Genomic DNA, 19,470 nt, shown 5'->3' with positions numbered 1-19,470 from the left:
CAAAGGGTTGTACAAGAGGGACCATGGTCAGCCATGCCTACAAGTGTCTGGTGGGCTCTAAGGCCTTCCACATCTTGACTTACACTCTCCTCAGCTGCTACTGGAGAATGTCTTTGCACAGTTGCCGCCTTCCTAAGTCATCCAGATGTCTCCAGTTGGTAAGATCCAGTGAGAATCCCAATATAAAGGCCCTGATAAATGAAGCTTCCAGGCCTCATGGCCCTGCAGGGTCATGGAAACTAGAATGATGGGGTTATCTAAATAACTGTCAGTGATACCTGGCCCGTCAGTATCTAATCAGGTATTTATAAAAATACCTGTAATATTGAAGTCACGTGCACCTTACCCCATGGCAAGGGGAGGTTACAGGTGTGGAGATGGCCAAGCACACAACACTGATGTTGGGTAGATGACAGAAACAACAGCTGTATCCCGTTTGCTCCTCGCCCGGAGGAAGGTCTGCATCCCAGGTAGAACCTCAGGAATTCCAATTGAAAACAGATGAACAGCAGGTTCTGCCAGAGGCAGTGTTTGTAATCCAAGAGGACAGGATGCTCCTGGCTCCCTGTGATGCCTGAGGAAATAACCCCACTGGGGGTAAAGGAACTGTGCCTGCTCTTGTTGGCAAGCAGGCTGCTTGGTCTTCTCCATGGAGGAAAGGAAGGGAGCTGTGGTTAGACCCTGTAGATGTCCAAGCAATGCATAGTATTAAACCTTTATGACAGGCAGCCTTCTCTTGTTTGGGTCCAGACCAAAATGTATTTCCTTTTTCTTTAAATTGAAGATAAATGGCTCTCCTGTCATCATCTCATTTTGCAATTATAGCCTTCTCATCTTTAAGTTTCCCTACCTTTTGTAGCAAGCCCAGGAACCTCAAGGCATAACCTACCCCCAGGGTGAGCTTTTGGTATAGTGCCTCCTCAGAAAGAAAATAGAAAAACAGATTGGAAGACTGCTTGAAGGGATGAAAGTGAATGAATGGGCACCACAGCCTGTTCCCCTGCACAGGCAAGGGAAGTCCTGAGCGCTCTGCTGCCTTGGCTCCTTGGCATATTGTCCCTGGCTGCATACCCATCAGTCACCTGCCCATCAATCATCCTCCCACCGGCTGTGCTCTCCACGGGTTCAACACCGCCTGGTCCCAGATACAAGATCAAGTCTTTCCTTGAATTTCAAGCTCATTTCTCTCTGCCTAGCAGCAGAGCCACAGCCTTTAGTGGGAAGAATCAGAGTGTGTTTAGAGTTCAGTTAATTAAAATTTACACCTTGCACCCCCGGTTAAACTAGCCCCGTGTAAGTGGTCAGTAGCCACCTGTAGTTGTAGCTGCTGTCTTAGGCAGTACAACTTTTGAAATATTTTTATGATCTCAGATATTTCTGTTGGACAGCCCCTTGCATCAATCTTGCAGTCAATCATCCATGCGTGTATTCAGACAGGCACCAAACACCTACTGTGTGCTGCTATTCTGAACACTAGCTATCCCCCTCAGACAGGCACCAAACACCTACTGTGTGCTGCTATTCTGAATGCTAGATATGTCCTAGCAGGAGGGAGAGACGAAACTTCTGCCTTCCTGGTACTTATATTTTGATTTACAAAGCCGACATCTAGATGTGAGTGTATATCAGTGGATTAAGGAGGGACAGCTGTGGCAAGCAGCTGACTTGATTTTTAACTTCCTGGCTCATGCCCAGTCTGACATCTTTGGTTGTAACTCGGTTGTGGTTGTTGTTTGTTTGTCTGGCTTATAGATCCTGTGTTAAGACACTGACTTGCAAGGCAGAAATGGGTTACCTTTACATGTTGACCATCACTGTTTGCCTTTTTGGTTCTGGATGGGAGGTTTATTTGAAAGTAGTTGTTCTCAGATTTAACTGTTTGAATCAGTTCCAGCAGCCTGCGTTTAGAATGTTAGTTCAATGCTGGGAGATGCTTCAGTGGGTAAAGGCATCTGCCACCAAGCTTGATGACCTCATGTTGGTTTACATACTCACAAACTCTATGTAATAAAATTCTACCTTACACTTGGAATTTCTCAGAGAGCAGTAGCATCACTAGCCTGAGAAGTTGAACCAGGAGACAGGTGACATTTCTAAATTAGCCATTGGAAAGCAGACATATTACACTAGATGCTTCCAACAAGATCATTGAATGTCTGTACTATCGCACTGGTAAACTGCTATGATACAGTTGATTTGGACCTTGGAGGTTGGTCTGTCTATTCCAACTACCTCTTTCCTCATTTCATTGATCCTCCAGAGATGTAAATGATTTGTCCAGGTTCACAATTGTCTAATAAAACTCCGACATACCATAATATTGAGGCAGAGAAATATGTGAATTAAGCAGGGGAGTTGTCTCTGTTTTAATTTATCATGCATCTTGAAGGGCTTGAAGCTTATTTCTGGGCCCCCACCTTGAATTTATGATTCTGACTTGAGGTAGAACCTGATAATATGTATTTCTAGTAAATTTCCTGGTGCCTCTAATGGTGTGAGGACTGTATCTTAAGAACCACTGGTATGGTCCATGCAGTTACATTATTGTGATGGTAATAGATGAAGGAGAGAGAACTGGTCTACCCAGTTAGCTGGCTGGGGCCTTAAGGATCCAGCGGAGGTATCCATCTCAATCCAGACCTAAACTAGGGTTTGGCACCACCTAGTGGCAGACATGCTGTTGGGTCTGAGTCCCGGAGCTGACTTAGATTCTCGGATCTCTTAGATGCTCTAGCTGTCTGTCCCATGGTTCACAAGCATTTATCTTGTCATAGTGGTCTGGGAAAACTGAATTTTGAGGCCTAACAGCGATCTGTTGAACTACCTGCTCCTTCTGTGTCTGCCTCTACCTCTTCTGCCTGCATCCCACCCTTCCCCAGCAGATAAGAGCAACTCTGTGGCAGAAGCTGCAGTGGCAGATACACTGTAACCCAGATTGCACTGTGGTGGGATCTTTCAGCCCCCTTTACACGGTGAAACTGTGTAACTTTCTCATCTTCACACACGTACCTCATTGTTGTGCTTTTACATCCTTCCTATCCACCCGTCAGAGATCTGCTTTAGCTCCCAAGGCTTAGCTGACAGGACTCTTATCCTGCCGCTCGCTGAGGACAGTTTTTCATCCCTCCAAAAGTCAGACATACTTGTACTTAACTGTGCTCTGGTCCTCACACCAGCTCTTCAGTGTGTGTTATGCCTGTTCTACAGGTAGGGGTCCCAAGGCTCCAGAGGGGTTGACATGTTTTCTAATTTGTTGTAATTACCAATAATAATTAGCAATATTAGTTGTCTAACACAGTTAGCAGAGCATAGATAGCTGGGTGGTTCGTTTAAACACAGGGCCCTGTGTATGCTACCTAAGCTGCCTGTGACTAAGCTATACTACCCCCTTCTCAGCCCTGTTTTGTTTTCATGTTGAGACAGGGGCTCACTTTGTCAATCAGGTAGATGGACCTGGAGTTTGCTAACTAGCCCCGCCAGCCTCGAACTTATAATCTTCCTCGCTCAGCCTCTGGAGTGCTGTGATTACAGGCTGGAGCCGTGTGCGGCTGTCTAGTGATTTTTGGTAAGATGTTCTCTCCCCCGGATAAACTGGCAGTTCGTTGAGAGCCATGGGGACCTCTCCTTTGCTTCTGTTCACACCTCCAGGTCCTGCTCCAAACACAGCACTGTTACATTCCAGCACTCGGGGCTTTCAGAGACTGACCTCCTGGCTGCATACAATGTCACCTTCCACCTGACCTCCTTGCAGTTGCCTGTGGTCCATGGCGAGGAAGGGGTGCCGGTGGGTGCAGCCCCTGATGTTATTCCCAGCTCGCCTCAGCTGGCTTCCCTCATGCAGGCTGCGAGAAGAAAAGCACCCCACTGTCACAGCAAGTGATTCTGGTGACTTCTGTGCCTTGCCAGGCTCTCATCTGTTTGGCTCCCCCCCCCCCCCCACACACACACACCCCGCGCCTCTGCTGTCTCCCTTTGGAACACTTTACTGTTCCAAACACCTGGCGAAGCAGGGAGCAGGAACGTCGAGAGAGAGGTTAATCAAAGTCAGAGGAGGGTGAGAAATCACTTCGGCACAGCGGCACACAGCTCCAAATGGGGGCTGCGGGAGAGGCAGCGGATCTAAATATTTAAGAAACACTGACACACTCCTTCTCTGTGTTGAATGTGACTTGCAAATGTGGCTTCATTCGTCATCCCACCTCCTCTCCGAAAAAACTGCCACTTGCAGGAGAGAGGAAGAGTGGGGCTGGCCTCACTGTGCCTGAGCACTGTTAGAAGCCGAGGCAGGAATCCTAATCTTCAACACGGTGGTCCCTGAGGAGGTCCCCTTGGTCTTTGGGGGGAGTCCAATTTCCTGTGTTCTGAGGTTCAGTTCTCACTTTTAAACCTGACTAATCCTGAGAGCTTTTTCAAATTGCCCTATCCGAGAACCCAGGTATTAGAATTCCCATGGGAAAGACTAGGAATCTATTTTTACAATCGATTCTGGCGCCGTGGAGGTAACTCAGACAGTAGTGTGCAGGCTGTGCAAGAAATGATGACGGAACTGGATCCCCAGGAGCTGTGTGAACCAGCTGGACATGATGGAATGTGCTTGTAATCCCAGCACCAGAGAGACAGAGGGGCCCTGGGATCTGCTGGCTGGCCAACCTGGTCGCCAGGGCAAGCTCCGGGCCAGTGAGATAGCATGTCTCCAAAAACAAGGTTGACCAATCCAGAGGAATGCCACCCAAGGCTACCTCTGCTTCCAACACACACCGACACACACCGACACACGCGCGCGCGCGCACACACACACACACACACACACACACACACACAGAGACAGAGAGAGAGACAGAGACTGATGGTCACCTTTGGGAAACTATCTTGATGGTCAGCTAGTTTGGAAAACCATTAGTCTAAATACCTCTGAATGTTTTGTTCTAACCCAGTCGCCAGAGCAAGGTCGAATCATCACCATCTTCATTTAAAGCTATTTAACGTCTTCATAGTTCAGATCAAAGTTACTGCTTTCTGCAGGCTTTCTGGAGCAAGGCATGGAAATGAGACTCATCAGAAACCCTTGACATGTTGTGATTCTGAACTTTGTGGTGAGATTAGATGTAACTCTCAATGTGGGTCTAACCTGAGCTAACTCTATGCTCTGCAGGTAAAGGAAGTTTACATTGGCCCACACCACTGTTGCCCACAACGATGATGTTGTTGTTTCTCATAGTTTTGATTCCAGCTGTACATCCCCTAGTCTATGTCTCCTGTGGAATGACTTGATATAAATTATGTATTCTGATATATTAAACCAGACTCACAAATTAAAGCTATGCTATCTGGAGAATTAAAGAAGCCTTTCTGAGCATTCAAGTGGAATTAGAGAAGCTAAGGACGAGAACAGAAGGGTTTGAAGTTGTTGCCCAAAAATAAAGTTGACTGAGGACTGTGCTGTTGTAAACGATTTCACATACTAAAATCCACTGGGTAACCCATGGGTTTCTGTATTCTCTCCACATATAAACGTTCTGTTAAATGTTTTGCCTATTCTTTACAGCCTTGCCACCCTTTGGCTGTGAAAACATCAGCGTGCTTTTCTGGGACAAAAGCCTACTGCCCAGAGGAAGCATACACATTTGTAGGTCCCCAAATTCAATTTCTGGAGATATTTTTCAGGCGCCATAAAAGGAAAAAGAAAGATGACTGAGTTTACTATGGCTAAGAAATAATCTTTCATAAGCACTGCAGTCTAAATGACAGCGCATATTCGGCTGGTAGTTGGCAGCTTTACAGTATTACTTAATTCACTGACCTCAATATCCCGTCTTGAATATCAAAACCGTAAAGGAGGAAGCGTGATATGCATTCTTGGCCTCACACAAGCTCCATCCTGTCTCCTGAAATGAGACAAATGGTCCTAACACACTTGCATGCCAGAAGAGGGGGGAGGGTATGTATCATTCTAGAAAACTTCACATGTTGGTACTATGTGTGTATTGCACACAGCACACGGGGGGGAGGGGTGCATATGTTCCTGTGTGTGTATGTGTACATGTAAGTGCATATGCATGAGCATGAGAGTGGAGGCTGGAGGTCAGCATCATGGTCCTCACATGTGACTCTGTCACCCAGTGCTGGGTTTTGCAGTTGCATGTCACTGCTCCCCTTCATCATCTGTGGCTGCTACGGATTCTAGTTTGGGTCCTCAGTCTTGTACACAGGCACTCCAGTGCCTGAGCTCTCTCCCCGGGCCACTGTGGGACTCTTTTTCACCCTTGCTGACCTTGCCAGCTCTGTGAGGAGCCCAGGGTACATGCTTCCCTGTCTCCAACAGAGCTTGAAGTCCTTGGTTCCCTTTTATAGGCTTTTCCTTAGCAGGAGATGGATGGTTTGGTGGTGCAGCATCTTGGTGGCCTGAGAACCGCTTCTTCTAGAGAGGGAAGAATACGGGGGATGAAGGAAGGAGCTGTATTTAAGTTCTCTTCCCTTAAAGTGAGTGCCTGGCCCAGGATGACTGAGGAAATGCCCCACGTCTCCTCCATGTTGCCTGACCTCAAACAGTACTCCTCATTTTACTAGGGTGTCCCCCTGTGGTGTCTGCAGAAGGAGACCCTATATAATCCAGAAATCACAGGGTCTGTCTGTCTTCATTTGGTTGGTGGACTGGGCCCACATGAATTTAACTGCCAATGTTGTTCAGAAGGTAGACCTTTGTCTAAATGCCTGAACTTCAACTTCTCTTTAAAATTTAGGGAGTTTTTGAAATGTTACATTTAAGAAGAAAGTTGTACATTGCTGTTAAGCCTTGGCTGGCACTGTTCTTGCCTCCTGGGCTACCGTGCGATCTCTGTGGCCTGTAAGTTCCTGTAAGTGACAGAGTGGCAGCCAGTGTAGCTGTGCTCTTGTGGCTGGCTGTAGGTTTGGAGGGGTATGAAATGTTTCTTACATAAAAGTACAAAATATTGAACATAGGAGAGCTACATATTTCAAGGGAAAAAAAAACGATGCCCATTTCTTTATGGAAGTATAGGATTCCCTGTGTTTAATGTGTGAAGCGGCTGGCTAGGAAGATTTGACTAAAAATACCATTATAATAGCCACATGCATTCATTCATGACTTAAGCTAAGTCTGAGAAACCTTCATCCCTGCCTTCCTGGAGTCATTCTTTGCTCATGCTAAGGCTCTCAGGTAGTTTGCAGAATACCCTGTTCTGTTTCTCTAGTTCCCCCTCCCCGACATGCCACCCCCCCCCCTACCCCGTCCTCACATAACCCAGAGCAGCCCTGTTACCTCATTACCTCGTAGGGAAGGGAGAGACCCAATGCTCTCGGCACAGTCTGTGCATCACTCCATCTGATTCCCTGAGCCCTCTGCTGTGAGTGGCAGCCCTGTTTAAAGATGAGAAAATTGAAGCCCAGAGAAGGAACTCTCTCAAGGTCACCCAGCAATGTCAATTAAGTGGCAGGTGTCCCTCCCTGAGTGTCTCCAAGACAGTCTTGCTTCTGGTGCTTTATGTGAAGTACCTGGCAGAAACAACTTGGAGGGGGGGGGATTTACTTTGGCAAAGGGCATTGGTTCTCAACCTTCCTAATGCTACAAGCCTTTCTTTAATACAGTTCCTCATGCTGTAGTGACCCCCCCAACCATAAAATTATTTTTGTTTCTACTCCCTAACTGTAATTTTGCTACTGTTATGAATCGTAATGTAAATATCTGTGTTTTCCAATGGTCTTTATGGGGTTGTGAGTCACAGGTGGAGAACTGCTGGCTTAGGGATTCGGCTCATTCCGGACAGGAAAAGGAGGCAGCACGGCTCTGTCTGTGGCCGTGGGAGTGTGAGGCAGAAGCTGTTCCCACTGAGTGGACCAAACCATAAAGAGAGTGGCTGAAGTGAAGGACCGGGCTGTAACCTTCAAAGACCCACCACTGACACCTCACTTCTGCCAGCTAGACCATACCTCCTAAAGGCTGCAGCAATAGCCTTGGAGGACAGCGCCACCAACTGGTGACCAGTCATTCAAACCCCAAACCTGTGAGGGACATCGTAGATTCCAACCGTCATACCGTCTAATGAACTTTTTCTTAGAAATCAGTGACAGAGGATGTTTGTGTTTGTGGAGAAGATATGCAGACTTCTGTTTATACAGGCAGAAATAAACGGCTCTAGCCGCTTTCTAACCTTCATTTGTAGGCAGCTGGCTCCAAGGGAGATGCACCGTTCTCTTCCATTTTGGGGTGAAATCAGCCCTCTCTTTCTCCACATAATTTTGGTCACTTTGTGCAGTAGTTGTTGGGCTTTGACAAGTTAATAATTTTTTTCATTTTAATTTTTACCTTTTGTGTGTGTGTTACCTGCATGTACATCTATGGAACACTTGCATGCAGTATCTATGGAGGCCAAGAGGAGGGTGTCTGAGCTCCTAGAAATGGAGTTACAGATGACTGTGAGCTGCCACATGGGTGCTGGGAATCAACACGCCCCCCCCCCTGCGCACATGAGCCGGGTCCTCTGGAATGGCAAATAGTGCTCTTAACCACTGAGCTATCTCTGCAGCCTGACAGGTTGGTAACCCTATTGCAGAAATTACAGCTAGTTATCCATTGCTTTGGATCCTTTATAAAGAGAACACAGATGTAAATTTTAAATTAGATCAGCATCCGATGTATGCTCCTGAGAATAGGTTATAAATCTGGTTTAAATAGGACACTGGGTTTAACAAGAGGCATTGGAGGGGAATGGCCCCAGTGCCTCCAGCTCACTTCTGACTCAGAAGCAGAATGAAGAGGCGGTTGGTGAGATCTGACCTGGTCAGTCATACCTGGCATTCTGCTGTTTGGTGACAGGTTGACAGCTCACATTGAGCCCTTGCCAAAGCTTAGTGAGCAGGCCTTGGGGCAGTGACTTTGTATGTGTTGTCTAAATCTCTGCAGCAAGCACACCTGGAACCATGTTTATCCTTTGTATGAAGAAGAAATCCAAGCATCTGCCCAGGCCCTCACCTGCAGACAGAGAGATAGGCCCTTTTCTGGCTCCTCAGGTCCAAGTTATTAGACCCTTCTGTCCGTTCTCCCCGCCCATGAGGAACTAGGTTCAAAGGAAGGTTTATCTATATGCTAACTCTCCCTTCATTGTCTTTTCTGAGCTTAGTCATGCCTCTTACCAACTCCATCAGATCTGCCTTCTCCTACAGAGCCCAAACTCCCCAGCTAGCCCAACCATTATCATTTCTTGTTTTGGAAAATATTTTGAAGCTCAACTGAAATACAGTCAGTTGTCATTATCCACAGCAATTATATTCTATAAAATAACCATGAACATCGAATTAGTGACTATGGAATCATTTGTCATAATGGAAACACAGCAAGAGGTTCCCAATAGCCTCTCCCATTCTTTTGTCATATGATTATTACATAGCCTTATTTTATGTGTGTTTCTGTTTAAAGACATCTTATTTCATACACATTCATTAACGTTAAACTCAGAGACATCAGCACTGTAGCATGAGCCTGAACAGAGCCCGTGTGGTTTATGTGCTCTCTCTGCCAGGCACATCCCAGACCCCTGGAGCTTAGGAACACTAGAAGGGATGTCAGCACTGTTCTTGGGAGCCTTTTGAATAGGAAAGTCAGCAAAACTCACAGAACAAGATAATACATGGAAAGGACATGTGTATGGAATGAGAGCAGAAACAAGGTTGGTTGTTGTCCTGTCCATCTACACTGTGCATTAGTTGACTAAATTATCTGCAAGTCAGAATGCCCACACGGGATGGAAGCTTGTGGGTGGGTATTTCAGATGGAATTCTTGGCTTGGTTTCTGTTCTCTTATTATTAGCACTGTTTCTAAGTAGAAGGGTTACTATTGCTCATCTGATGGAGAAATAAGTAATTACAGCTTTCCTAAATTCTTTGATCGGTTCTACTTTTGTTTCGGTGAATTCTGATCAAATCCAACTTCTCTCGTCTGACTTCTTCCCCACTCATTATATCTTCTGTGATCATTGTTAGACACTCAGGTCATCTCTTTTAGCTCTCAGAGCACATGTAGTATTCTCCTGATTCTAACTTATTTCATTTAGCATGGTGCTGTCCAGTTTTATCCACTTGATGATAATGACAGAATTTCATTCTTCTCTATGATTAATACTCCATTGTTCCTGTAAGTAAAATGAAGTGTATTTTCTTTATGCATCCATGTGTTGATGGGTACCTAGGATGATTCTGCATCATTCGGTAGGATGCCACAGTATATATGGGTATGCAAGTATGTCCTTAGTATTTTGATTTCATATAACTAGCTGGATCACATAGTAGGTCTATTTTAGTTTGTTTTTTTTTTTTTTCAGAAACCACCATATCGTATTCTCTAACTGTATTTATTTACATTCCTACCAGAAGTGTGTTAGTTCCTTTTTACCCACACACCAGCATTTGTTACTTACTTTTTTCCCCCAAATATATTATCCTTTCTAATTGCCATTGTAGTTTTGATTTGTATTTTCCTGATGGCTATACTTTTCATATACTTCTTGGCCATTCATAGTTCTTCTTTGAGAAGGGTCTATTCTGATCCGGGCATTTGCCCGTTTATAATTGGATTGCTCTGTCAGGTGACTCGTTGGCAGGCATTTCCCCCCATTGTATGGCTGCCCCCTTGCTCTGCTGGGTTTCTATTGCTCTCTAATGTAATGTCACTACATCCCATTTGCTTTTGTTTTCTGTGCTTGTAGGTCCTATGTCGAAAGTCATTGTCTCCAAACACCGTCTTGCAGTATTTCCCGTGTTATTTCGGTGTTTTCAGGGTGTGGGCTTTACATCAGGTTGCTGCCGCATTTTCAGTTGATGTTTATAAGTGATGAGGTAAAGGGGTGTAGTTTTCAATCCTGTGCATGTGGCTATCCAGTTTTTCCAGCACTACTGCCCTTTCTCCAAAGTATGTACCTGGTGCCTTTGTCAAGGACTAGTTGGCTGTAGAAACATGGACTTAGCTCCGGGTTCTCTATTCTGTTCCATTGGTCTATGTGTCTCTGTTTGTTCTAACACCATGCTGTTTTATTTACTGTGGCTCTGTAATAGATACTAAAGTATTATAATGTCTCCTGTTTATTCGTTTTGCTCAAAATTGCTTTCACCATTCAGATCCTCTGCACTTCCATTTGAATTGCAGGACTCCCTCCTGCTGTACTGTGAAGAGCATAACTGCTATTTCTGTGGGGATTGTGTGGAATCTGTCAATCACTTTGAGTAGCATGGACATTTTAACAATATTAATTAATCCAGTCCATGAGGATCAGAAATCTTCTAATTTTGTTTGTGTGTTTTCGCTAATTTCTTTCATAAGAGTTTTATAATTTTCATCCTAAAGGCCTTTAACTTCCTTGTTTATTCCTTCTTTTAATTTTTTGATATTTACTTTGAATTGGAATGCTTTTATGAGTTCTTTCTCAACATATGTATTTTTTAATATATGGAAAAGCTACTGGCTTTTATATGTCAATTTTATATCTTTCTATTTTGCGAACAGTCTTTTATGAGAGGTTTAATTAATATATACTCATATATGCAGACAGGAAATTTGGCTTCTTCTCTTATTACTTGCATGCGTTTTGTTTTTGCTTGCCCCGTTTTGTCTGGGCTACAGAAGAGCAATGAGAGGGAACACTTTCTTCTTCCAGATCTTAAAGGAAATGCTTCAGCTGTTCCACATTGGTTATGATGCTGCCATAGGTTTGTTGTGGCCTTTAGTATATTAGATATACTAGATACATTAGTTCTTCTAGAAGTAATCTGTTCATGTTTTCATGTCAAAGTAATTAGAGAATAAAATAGTAAGGAATCCATCACATTGGCAAAAGCTACATGTAAAATGCCTACAAATTTACTTGAAAAGATAATAGAATGTAAATGAAGAAAAACCATTGTGAAACTCTATCAAAGGACTTAACGATGAATTTTGAATAAATAGTATGCCAGATGGTATCTGTTGTTGGGATAACCCTGTGCAACTCAGATGGTCCCAAATCTCTAAGATTTGCCGGCTCAATTGTTTCTTTGATAGCTCACTAATTGCTTTATTCCTTATATTGGGGACCATTGCTTGCTTCTTCAAAAACCCCTAAGCATTGCTAGAGATGACTAACGGGCTTATGTTCCCCTTGATCAAAGTTAACCACAATTATTTTCTGTTCTCTTGTTTCTTGATCATCTACATATTCACTTACTCCATATTTGCCAGATGTTTATTGAGTGCTTACCATGTCCTAAGTACTCCATGGAAGCCCACTACCCTTTGCTTATGGCTGCTGTCAGGGGGTGGCCTCCAGAATTCGCCCTTGGCTCAGAAGGTGATCTTTTGTCTCACACTGTCCCCTCCTGTGAAGCCCTAGTAGCAGTTCATTATTTTATGCCAGGTTTATCCTAGGATGCTCTTCATGGATGAGCACTGTGGGAGAAGAATTGCAGCTAGAGCCTGTGAGTAAAGTTAGTATAAAACAAGAAGCAGGGGAAAGCTAAAGTTCACGGGCATCCCTGAAGGCCGTTTCTCATTCCATCCTTTATCTTTCAGCCTCACCTGCCAGCATATTTTGGAATTGCCTCTTCCTTTTTTTTTTTTTTTTTTTTTTTAACCATCTCCTGTTTATCACATCAGCCTCTGCTGTTTCTGGACCCCCTCTGTAACCCATCTTTCCAACACTAATATTTAGACGCTTAAATATCTTTATTTTTAACTAAGGGCAGTTTAATGATATATGTTTCTCCTTCTTACTCTTAGGGGTTTATGGTCTTTATTTGCCTAACTAAGGACATCATTAAGGTGTTGTGGTCCTAAAAAGAGAATTTCTCCCCCTTTGGAAGACATTCTGATATCTACAGTGCAGATTTTAAAATATTTTTCTTTCTCCTTACTGCATTGGGATTTTGAAGATATCAAGTCTTTTCTAAGCAAATAAAAGAGATCTCCAACTATAATCCCCATATTTTTCTTTAATATAATCTCCTTAAAGTTAATTACATTGAAATCATTTAAACACCAATAAGACAAATCTCAAAAAAGAATGATAATAGAAAAGTAATACTGTACTAGTGGTTTACTATAAACACCACTCCAATGGTAGAATGAGAAAACAGACATTGAAAGTGTCACAAAGCCGAGAAACTCATCTAAGACTAGAAAAGCATTTAGAAAATAATGACTGCAATGTGAAATACCAAGAGAAAAATAGGGAGAAATGCTTTTTGTAACAAGAGACCAACAAAGGTCTTTCTAACCATGAGGAAATGAGCAGCATGCTTAATAAATTTGTTCTTTAAATACAGGATGTCCCACACAGGAGTAACGCTCAAAAGCACTATGCTAGGTAAAAGGAGCCAGATGCAGATGCCATGTACTGTATGATTAGATTTATACAAACCAGAATAGGCAAATCTAAAGGGACAGCCAGTAGGTTAGTGGTCATCAGACAAATGACTAACAATAAGTAGTGTATACAGTGATGAAATGTTCTGGAATAGGTAGTGATGGTGGTCAAGCAGCTTTTAAACATGTTATTGTTTGAGAATTTCATGTATGCATATAATGTGGTTTGGTCAAACCTATTCCCATCTCCCTCTGCTGCAATCTCTCCCATATCCCACTACCATTTTTTCCTCCCCCAAGGAGTGTACACATTTGTAACTTACTTAGTCCACGTAGTACTGCCAAGATCTACATGTGTGTAAGGCCATTCACTGGAGCATGGACAACCTATCAGGGGTTGAGTCCCTGAAGAAAACTGGCTCCCCTTCCCCCGGCCATCATCAGTTGCTGGGGTGGAACTTGGTGAGCCTTTCCTCATAAGTGCTACTATTTGAGCTGGCTTGATCTTGCGCATGCTGTCACTGCCACTGTGGGTGCATGTGGACGACAGCCTCGTGACATCTTGAAAACACTGTTTTGTGTCAGTCTCCCATTATCTCTGTTTCTTAGGATCTCTCTGTGCCCCTCTTCCACAATGATCCCTGAGCCTTACAGACAGAGAATGTGATAGAGATTTCCCATTTAGGACTGAGCACTCCACAATTTTTTATTCTCTACACATGGATCAGCTATGAGTCTCTATCAGTCACTACCTACTGCCAACAGAAGCTCTCTGATAGCGTTCACCATCTAATTGTGAACATTAAAGGCAATGTTTTATGATATATCAATTATATCTCAATTTTTAAAAGATATCAAGGCAAGTTAGTTCTATTTGGGGTGTTATAAGAAAATGAAAACCTGACAAGCTGATAGATGGTCAAAAGATCAAAAAATATAAATTCTAACTTTTTAAGATAAATGACTACTAAGCATATAGTACAAATTAAAGCAAAGAGATGTAATATTTATTTACCTGGAAGCATGAGAAGAAATTCTAAGTTGCCGTTCTTGGGTAGAATGTAGTCTAAATGGTTTTTGTATGATTCTGGTCCTGAAGAGAAAATTTATAGTTTCTCCAAAGCCTTATACTGTTTCCTTGCATTTTCATTTCTAGGAACTTCTCTTAAATAAATATTTGCTACTTAAATAGCAGATAGCAAAGTCTTGTTGACACAGCAGCATACCTCTGCTACTGGGGAGAAAAGTCAGAGTGAGAAGTATATAAAATACAACACACATATGAAGTGCATATGCAGAGTCCAGAGAGATGCACTCCAAAGTCTGAGTGATTGCCTCATATTGGCAGGATAATATAATTTGTGCTTTCTTCGTTATTCTTATCTATATTTTCAGCTAACTACATTTTCCAAATACTCCATAGTAGTATCCTTTATAATAATAAATTATTTCTATTTTTACCTTTAAATGTTATTTATTTTATTATTTTTGTTTACTTGAAAGAAGGTCATGGCTAGCCTTGAACTCTTCCCTCCTCCTGCTTCTGTCTTCTGGGTGCCAGAATTACAGGTGTGTGCCACAGTGCCCAGCTAACAAATTCATTTTGCACCCTGCATTGTCAACTGTTAGAAAGATTTCTGGTTCTTACTTTGGTTTAGTGAACCCCTCAGCAGGAACAAGATTAGAAAAGACAAAAACATTTGTTCTTCTCTTAGGACGAGACCAGTGGTTCTCAACTTTCCTAATGCTGTAACCCTTTAATATGGCTCCTCATGTTGATAAAATTATTTTGTTGCTACTTCATAACTGTAATTTTGCTACTGTTATGAGTCATAATGTAAATATCTGTGTTTTCTGATGGTCATAGGCAATCCCTGTAAAATGGTTGTTTGACACCCCTGCCAAGGGGTTGCGACCCATGGGTTGAGAATCACCAGACTAGAGTGTCATGAGATCTATAAAAATCCTCCAAAGCCAGATTCTCACTCTCTGCCCATAGGGGTTGTTTTGGGTGAGGGGTGGGTGGGAGGTGCTATATGGTTTGAGGGTTTGGTCAAAGGGTCTGGTAATTATAGAACATAGAGCATTATAAATTAAACTGTTTTTAAGATTTTTCTATTTCAAATACAGCTATGTATGTACTGCCATTCTCACATTCAAATGAAATTCTTCTAATTAGGAATTTATGTCCTTGATGTAACAATTTCTTCTCCCATTTTCCTAGACAGAATCATGAATAAACTGGAGGATAAGCAGGACCAGATGATACCATGAAGAGAAGTTTACAGGCCCTCTATTGCCAACTGTTAAGTAAGTTCATGCCACATTTATTCTTTATCTGGACTATGCCAAGGTTGTCACTTTCTGAGCTCCAGGATCTTTGTGGAGGAAGACCAGAGTTGGGTCATTTTTCCTCTGCTTCATCAAGATAAGCCACCAAGCATAAAGTTGCTCCCATGTCTTAGGCATCCAGCATACTGTTGACCCCATTATAATTCTAGTATGATTTAAGTATCATCAGTTCAAAATGCACATCAAAAACATGATGTTCTTTGTTCCATGGTACAATATAAGGTGTTGCTGTATGATCTTGTGTTAATTCTTCATGGGAAAGAACTGATAGATTGTATTTTCTGGATTTTTGTCACATGGAACCCGATAGGCTTCAGGGACCATACAGCCTTGGGCTTGGAATGTGATGCATAGTTATGTGTGATTCTCAAAAGTGAGTGGACTAAATGTGGTTTCTTGGTTTTGTGGTACAATAAGTAGTTTCACTTTCTGTGTGTTGCTCATGTGCTTTTGAGTTGTGCCATAAAGAACCATGAATGATGGTACTTGGGATGGGAATAGCTACTGAGTTAAATGTAAAACCCAGTACAGCCCATGCTTTTGATCCTCTGGATAACTCACTTGGTCCAGCAGACACTTAGCCACTCTTGAGTCAGAGCGAAGCCACTGAGTTGGAAACCTTGTGGTTGGAGCTCATTGTGTCTGTCGAGCCTGGTGGGGAGGGATGGAAGAGAGGTCTTTCTTAAACCAAGCAGTGCCTGACTTGGGCTGAGAGAATAAAATGAATCAAATGAAAACGATTGAGATGCAAATCACTAGGCAGTCAGCCCGTAGAATTTCCGACCCAGGTTAGATTGTTGTAGCGTGTGCAAAGCTCTTTATCTACACAAAGATTGGGGCCAAGCGTTTTAATTGGCTCGTTTCTTCTGCTGAATTCTAATCCCAGAAACTCATAAGGCTAGTTCAGCCTGCCGGAAAGTCGCCAGGCTGTATGGGGACCTTCTTTTGTTCTTTCTCTTGTGTGTTCTATGGGACCATAGTGTTGTTGTTCTCTCTCTCTCTCTCTCTCTCTCTCTCTCTCTCTCTCTCTCTCTCTCTCTCTCTCTCTCTCTCTCTTTATGATAAGCTTATTTGTTAGACAGGGGCTGTACAGATTGAAGAGGCTATGCCATAAAGAAACGAGGAAGTCTACCTTGATGGGGAAGGACTTGCGAAAGACAATAGTCTCCCCACACATCCACACGTGCTACATCTCACAGAAGGAAAGGTAGGCTTAGCTGCAGGAGAATTGGGGCACTGCAAAACAGCACAGCAGATTCAAGAGATAGAAAACGTTTGAGGAACCACCTGTGCTGATTGTATGTCCCACATCTGCATATGACTTAAAGCCATGCATTATCTGAAAGGCGCTGGATAAATTATTCTACCATTCCGAGATCGGCCTAATGCTACACAGTGATCATTCTTCTAAACTCTAAACTAATCACTCTAAAAGCTGGAGGGGTCAGACATCACCTGGACAGCTACAGGCTCCAGTTTGTAGAGATGCTGAGAGACTCACATAGCACTAATGAGGCAGCTCTTTGGTAGTTAGGGGTAGGTTGTAACCATCACTAAACCTCCCTGATTATTGACATGCATAATAACTCATATGTGCTATTGGTATCCAATTGTTAAGTGTGGTAGTTTGAAAGTGATTGGTTCCTATAATAATATAAGGTGTGGCACTATTAGGAGGTGTGGCTTTGTTGGAGTGGGTATGGCCTTGTTGGAGGAACCGTGTCACTATGGGGGCTGGCTTTGAGGTTTCCTGTGCTCACAGTACTGCCCAATGTCTCAGTTGACTTCCTATTGCCTGCAAGATGTAGGACTCTCAGCTACTCCTCCAGCACCACTCCTGGCTTTTGAGTGGGTTCTGGGGATCCGAACTCAGGTCCTCATGCATCCATAACAAGCACCTCTTCCTCAGTGTACTCCAGTCTAGAGCTGGGATTATAACGGGACACCATACATATTTAATTTTATGAGCATTCTCCATAAAAATCTAAGATATCATTAATGTAAGAGGCACTGTTATTTCATGAACAACTAAGAAAAATATGTCATTTAAGCTTTTGCGTGCTGTCAATTACACCTTGCACTGTAGAAACAGGTGCATGGGTAACATACATAATCAGTAGCTGGATTGTGCCTAACTGGGTAATGTAGTTCTCAAGTTTTTGCCACTCAGTTCACCTCTATGACTAAGCCTCAGCAAAGCCATCTCTAGTCCAGGCTTCTACTTCAGGTGGGTCCTTTGAAAGCTGGGGAGAGATCAGAGGAACTAGGTCGTCACACACTGAAGTCGGCTTGTGTGTTCTGTCTTCATGGTTTGTTTCTCCTGACAAGTGAGTGGGAAATCTTCCCTAAGACTAAAAAGGGGAGCTGATGTAAATTGTAACTGACATGGTGTTTAGGTCCAAACAACTATTGACTCTGAATCTTGCCTTTCAGATGTTACAGGCCCCAGCTACTGAGGGGCATTCCCAGAATTGGGGTGATAGGAACTTCACCCCTTATCCTTTGCAAAAGGGTATTTTCCCTTGCCACCGACACTGCCTGGTCCCAGCCTTCATGGAGTGTGGCAGTGTTGGATTCTAGGTAGAGAATGAAAGAGTTCAAATCCTGGCCCTTCTAAATTATTGAGATGTATTTCTAAACAAAACATAGCCATCTGAGCATGTTTCCATGGCTTAACAGCTGTTGGGCATCTCTCCCCCGACGCTTTGCCCGCCCTGCAGCTGGGATAACTCTTGACCCTAATTAGTCACTGCTGTGGGAACATGTTAGAACTTGAGTTTCTGTTTGTTCCTTACTTCATGCTGAGTGTTTGTTTATTTGTTTGCTTGCTTGTTTTTTTCAAATCAAAAATTGGAGGCTGGATATTTTCCCCTTCATGAAAAGATTGGCAAGCACTCTCTAGGGATAGGACAGGTCTCTGTATCTCTGAAGTCATTCACACACATGTGAGGTAGAAACGCTGTCAGATGTGACCTTAGGCATCTGCAGTCCTTAGAGGGCTCGTATTGATTTAACACCTTTCTATGGCTTTGAACACCTTTCATTATAGGATTACCTGGGAATGTCTGAGGGAAGTTGTGCTCCTGTTTAGGAACCCTATTGGCTCATATAAATCATAAATCCCATTTTCTATATGAAAAACCCTCTGTGAAGGAGAAAATGTAGGGTTTGATTGTAATGGTTGTACTCTGAGCTCTCCCCTATCCTCTGACCAATTATGTAACTTCACAAAGTAATTCCTCAACTGTGATGCCTGGATGAAGAGTATAATATCTACCTAGATATATACTCATGGGAGATAAATGAGAAGGGCATAAAAATATTCCATTGTTATGAAATGCCCCTCAAATATGAGCTGTTGCATTGTTAGAAATTAGTCATATTTAATAAATAACATTTATTTGCTTAGCAGTCCTGTCTTAAAGAATGGAGAGAAATAGTCTCTATGACTCTGCCCAGATGCTAACTCAGATGGGTCCCCCTCACTCTACATAAAGGACATTAATTGAGTACTGTATATTATTATATTATTATATATATTGCCTTGTTTGACAGGATGTGTTAAAAGTCTAGGGTTTTTTTTTTTCCTGAAAAAGAGGTTAAGCAGGGTTTGTTTTATTGTTGTTTTTCAATTAAAAAAGATATTTCCCCCCATCAATTCTATATTCATTTGTAATTAATCTCAGAGTTTTCAGAGACATGAGCCACTGGCTTTACTAATGTGTGGTAGATTTTAGAAATTCTTCAGGGCAGAACCCAGGAAGCTTCCAAG

General features: G+C 42.9%; 1 protein-coding gene across 4 annotated transcripts in view; it reads left to right on the top strand.

The window, feature by feature from the left end:
• Tmem108 (transmembrane protein 108) overlaps positions 1–19,470 on the top strand; it is a 285,683-nt gene that overhangs the window by 138,318 nt on the left and 127,895 nt on the right. For 2 of the 4 annotated variants that reach the window (XM_042281523.2, XM_006978676.4), the window contains exon 3: positions 15,575–15,656. In XM_042281523.2, coding sequence (XP_042137457.2) covers positions 15,617–15,656 — 40 coding nt within the window. In that variant the 5' untranslated portion in view covers positions 15,575–15,616. Of the gene's footprint in view, positions 1–15,570; positions 15,657–19,470 lie in introns of all 4 variants that reach the window. The other 2 variants (XM_042281522.2, XM_006978675.4) reach the window with 1 other exon arrangement.

Source organism: Peromyscus maniculatus, chromosome 7, assembly GCF_049852395.1.
Source record: "Peromyscus maniculatus bairdii isolate BWxNUB_F1_BW_parent chromosome 7, HU_Pman_BW_mat_3.1, whole genome shotgun sequence".
Taxonomy (NCBI): Eukaryota; Metazoa; Chordata; class Mammalia; order Rodentia; family Cricetidae; genus Peromyscus; species Peromyscus maniculatus.
The sequence above is the reverse complement of the archived record's forward strand: the minus strand, read 5'-3'. Positions and strand labels throughout refer to the sequence as shown.